This window comes from Stomoxys calcitrans, chromosome 1 (assembly GCF_963082655.1).
Source record: "Stomoxys calcitrans chromosome 1, idStoCalc2.1, whole genome shotgun sequence".
Lineage (NCBI taxonomy): Eukaryota > Metazoa > Arthropoda > Insecta > Diptera > Muscidae > Stomoxys > Stomoxys calcitrans.
Window position 1 is genome coordinate 134,744,930 of NC_081552.1, and position 4,271 is coordinate 134,749,200.

Here is a 4,271-nt window from a genome sequence, read left to right on the forward strand (position 1 = left end):
TATCTACAATTCCATACTTGTTTTGTCTACCTAGCACTCACAGTTTCCGAGATATAGAATAATTTTATGTTGGTTCATTCTGGAAGTGACTTGTGCGGATGGAATATGTAATTTTCGTTTTTCTCGGAAACGACTTAAGCGATTTGCAATCGGATTGATTCATTTGAAAGCCAATAATAATATCGACAATTCCATACTGGTTATGTCTACCTAGCACTCACAGTTTCCGAGATACAGAATAATTGTATGTTGGTTCATTCTGGAAGTGACTTGTGCAGATGGAATATGTAATTTTCGTTTTTCTCGGAAACGACTTAGGCGATTTGCAATCGGATTGATTCATTTGAAAGCCAATAATAATATCTACAATTCCATACTGGTTTTGTCTACCTACCACTCACAGTTTCCGAGATATAGAATAATTTTATGTTGGTTCATTCTGGAAGTGACTTGTGCGGATGGAATATGTAATTTTCGTTTTTCTCGGAAACGACTTAACCGATTTGCAATCGGATTGATTCATTTGAAAGCCAATCATAAAATCGACAATTCCATACTGGTTGTGTCTTCCTAGCACTTACCGTTTCCGAGATATAGATTATTTTTAGGTTGGGTCATTCTGGAAGTGACCTGTGCGGATGGAATATGTAATTTTCGTTTTTCTCGGAAACGACTTAAACGATTTGCAATCGGATTGATTCATTTGAAAGCCAATAACAATATCTACAATTCCATACTGGTATTGTCTACCTAGCACTCACAGTTTCCGAGATACAAAATAATTTTATGTTGGTTCATTCTTGATGTGACTTGTGTGGATGGAATATGTAATTTTCGTGTTTCTCGGAAACGACTTAACCGATTCGCAATCGGATTGATTCGTTTGCAAACCAATAATAATATCTATAATTCCATACCTGTTTTGTCTACCTGCCACACACAGTTTCCGAGATACAGAATAATTTTATGTTGGGTCATTCTGGAAGTAATTTGTGCGGATGGAATATGCAATTTTCGTTTTTCTCGGAAACGACTTAACCGATTCGCAATCAGATTGATTCGTTTGAAAGCCAATAATAGTATCTACAATTCCATACTTGTTTTGTCTACCTAACACTCACAGTTTCCGAGATACAGAATAATTTTTTGTTGGGCCATTCTGGAAGTGACTTTTGAGGATGGAATATGTAATTTTCGTTTTTCTCGGAAACGACTTAAATGATTTGCAATCGGATTGATTCATTTGAAAGCCAATAATAATATCTACAATTCCATACTGGTTATGTCTACCTAGCACTTACCGTTTCCGAGATATAGATTATTGTTAGGTTGGGTCATTCTGGAAGTGACCTGTGCGGATGGAATATGTAATTTCGTTTTTCTCGGAAACGACTTAAACGATTTGCAATCGGATTGATTCATTTGAAAGCCAATAATAATATCTACAATTCCATACTGGTTCTTTCTACCTAGCACTTACCGTTTCCGAGATATAGATTATTTTTAGGTTGGGTCATTCTGGAAGTGACCTGTGCGGATGGAATATGTAATTTTCGTTTTTCTCGGAAACGACTTAGGCGATTTGCAATCGGATTGATTCATTTGAAAGCCAATAATAATCACACTTATTATGTATGTCGTAGTCGAATTTCGAGAGCAGTCGTAGTCGAACTCGAATTTACATTTCGTTGGTATTATGTAAAAAAAATGACGTGAGTGTTTTTGTAATAGACGTATCCTACATATTTTAATAAATTCTGAACTACCCAGTGATAAAAACATCAGCTGATTGAAAATATTTGAGTTACAATTGCCGGCTTTTTAAACGTTTCGTAATAAAAAGTAAAATAAAAATGCTAAGTGTTGCAAATTTTTCATCTTCTGACGAAGAAGACGAAACCAATGCTTATAATCTTATTTGTTATCGCAGGCAGATAAGAATTCAGTCAAACATATTTTCTCTTCCAAGTTCAAAGTAAGTATGTTTCCTTTCACGTTTCTCCCAAATTATCAATATTTTTTTGCAGATTTGTAAGCAATTTTAGACTGAACAAAGCGTCTTTTCGGTACGTTCTAAGGACAATTTCACAAAAACTTCGTGATCCCTCCAGATCAACATGTGTGCCTAAAACTTTGCGGCTGGCAGCAACACTAAGAATACTCGCGGAAGGTAGCTACCAAAAAGGAGCAGGAAACGATTTCAACGTGGGCCTGGCACAACCCACAATGAGTTGTGTCTTTCACGAGTGCATAGATGCGATGTATAGCGAACTTTGCTCCAAATGGATTACATTCAAAATGAGCGAAAGGGAAAAGATGGAAATAAAGGAACATTTCTATGGCCAAACGAGGTTTCCGGGCGTAATTGGCTGTATTGATGGCACCCATATAAAGATTTTGGCTCCAACTCTATCAGAACGTTGGAAATACTATAATAGAAAGGGATTTTATAGCTTAAATGTGATGGTGGTGAGTAACTGATTAATATGCTATTCACAGAATTTTATAATGCAAAATTACAGGTCTGTGATCATAAACTAAGAATACGTTATATTTCACCAAGCCATCCAGGTTCAGCACACGATTCGTTGGTATGGAATGTTAGTGATCTTAAAGCATATCTTGCAGAACGATATAATAACGGAGAAAGAAACACATGGCTTTTAGGTATGATGGAATGACAAGGATAAAAACAAACTTATTTATCTATATATCTACAGGTGATGCAGGATATCCACTAGAACCATATTTAATCACCCCCTTTAGGGCAGCAGAAGAAGGCAGTGCTGAGTCTCGATTTAACACAGTACATTCAAAAGCAAGAAATATTGTGGAAAGAACAATTGGTGTTGCAAAAAATAGATTCCGCTGCCTGCTTGGTGCGAGACAGTTGCATTATTCTCCAGAAATGGCCGCGAAGATTACCGCAGTTTGTGCAGCTTTACATAATATATGCATCCACTATAAACTCCATCATAGTGAATTTGAAATCCCTTTAGAAAATCAAAATTCAGATGAAGATTATAATGAAAATAATGGCGACATGACAGCAACAAGTATAAGATTAAATATCATGAACACAATGAATGTATAAAAAAATTAGTTTTATTGAACACAAAATATAAAAAATAACACCGCTTTGAGCTTTGAACACCGATGGATGGGCATTCTGGACTTACAATAGAATTGATTTGCAGTAGTCCTGCTACTGCCTCCTCCAAAGGTGTCAACAACTTCTGGTTGAAAATGCCTCCACCAGTTGCACGGCTTTCCATCTTATTGTGCACGATTTTCTTCTTAACGCTGCTCTTCATATCTGCCCATACCTTCATCCAACCTTCAGCCTCACGTGTGGGAGGGCCTAAACTATTCAGCTTCCTTTGCAAATTATTCCACTGCTCTTTAATGGACAACTTGTCTGTGTTTTTATGGTATCCTTTAGCTATATTTGGGTTTTGACACATAAAATCCACAAGAGCTTCAAATTGTTTTGGTGTCGTTTTCTTTATCCTTTAAATATGTATAATTGAATAATTTTAGGTAAACAATGCACAAATGTTTGATACTAAGACTTACGTTTTGCTGTTATTCATTTTTCTAATTATTTTTATTCAGTTTTTGTAATTTTTAATCTTGTCACTTGAAAAATTCTCTACGACTGTTTCTGTCGAATTTCTCGTTAAAAAACGGCATACATAATACCAAAAAATGTAATAGATTTTAAACATAGTCGCATTTCAGGCGAAAAACGACATATGTAATACCATTCACAATAAACGACAGGAAATCGTTGTGACTACGACATACATAATAGAGGTGAATATCTACAATTCCATTCTGGTATTGTCTACCTAGCACTCACAGTTTCCGAGATATAGAATAATTTTATGTTGGTTCATTCTGGAAGTGACTTGTGCGGATGGAATATGTAATTTTCGTTTTTCTCGGAAATGACTTAACCGATTTGCAATCGGATTGATTCATTTGAAAGCCAATAATAAAATCGACAATTCCATACTGGTTTTGTCTACCTAGCACTTACCGTTTCCGAGATATAGATTATTTTTAGGTTGGGTCATTCTGGAAGTGACCTGTGCGGATGGAATATGTAATTTTCGTTTTTCTCGGAAACGACTTAAACGATTTGCAATCGGATTGATTCATTTGAAAGCCAATAATAATATCTACAATTCCATACTGGTTCTTTCTACCTAGCACTTACCGTTTCCGGGATATAGATTATTTTTAGGTTGGGTCATTCTGGAAGTGAC

The 4,271-nt window shown here is 35.8% G+C and overlaps 2 protein-coding genes across 2 annotated transcripts; one reads left to right on the top strand and one right to left on the bottom strand.

Annotated features, from left to right (window-relative positions):
- Window positions 1–1,853: 1,853 nt before the first annotated feature.
- On the top strand, window positions 1,854–2,956 carry LOC131996968 (putative nuclease HARBI1; the record flags this gene model as incomplete). The annotated part of the gene is made up of 4 exons (XM_059367179.1): window positions 1,854–1,975; window positions 2,028–2,469; window positions 2,523–2,667; window positions 2,721–2,956. Coding segments are annotated over exons 1-4 (945 nt in total), but the record flags the coding sequence as incomplete, so codon positions are not given.
- A 17-nt stretch (window positions 2,957–2,973) lies between these two features.
- LOC131996970 (uncharacterized) lies at window positions 2,974–3,772 on the bottom strand. The gene is made up of 3 exons (XM_059367182.1): window positions 3,577–3,772; window positions 3,134–3,510; window positions 2,974–2,993 (listed from the first exon to the last, which is right to left on the bottom strand). The coding sequence occupies exons 1-3, from the start codon at window positions 3,591–3,593 to the stop codon at window positions 2,974–2,976; spliced, it is 414 nt and encodes a 137-aa protein (XP_059223165.1). The 5' UTR covers window positions 3,594–3,772.
- Between the last annotated feature and the right edge of the window lie 499 nt (window positions 3,773–4,271).

Bases quoted from the DNA above. Each gene is read 5' to 3' on its own strand.
- LOC131996970 (XM_059367182.1), bottom strand. The intron at 2,994-3,133 runs GTTATTTTTTAT...GATTTTCTAAAG, and splicing joins TGTTCAAAGCTCAAAGCGGT to GGATTTCAAATTCACTATGA.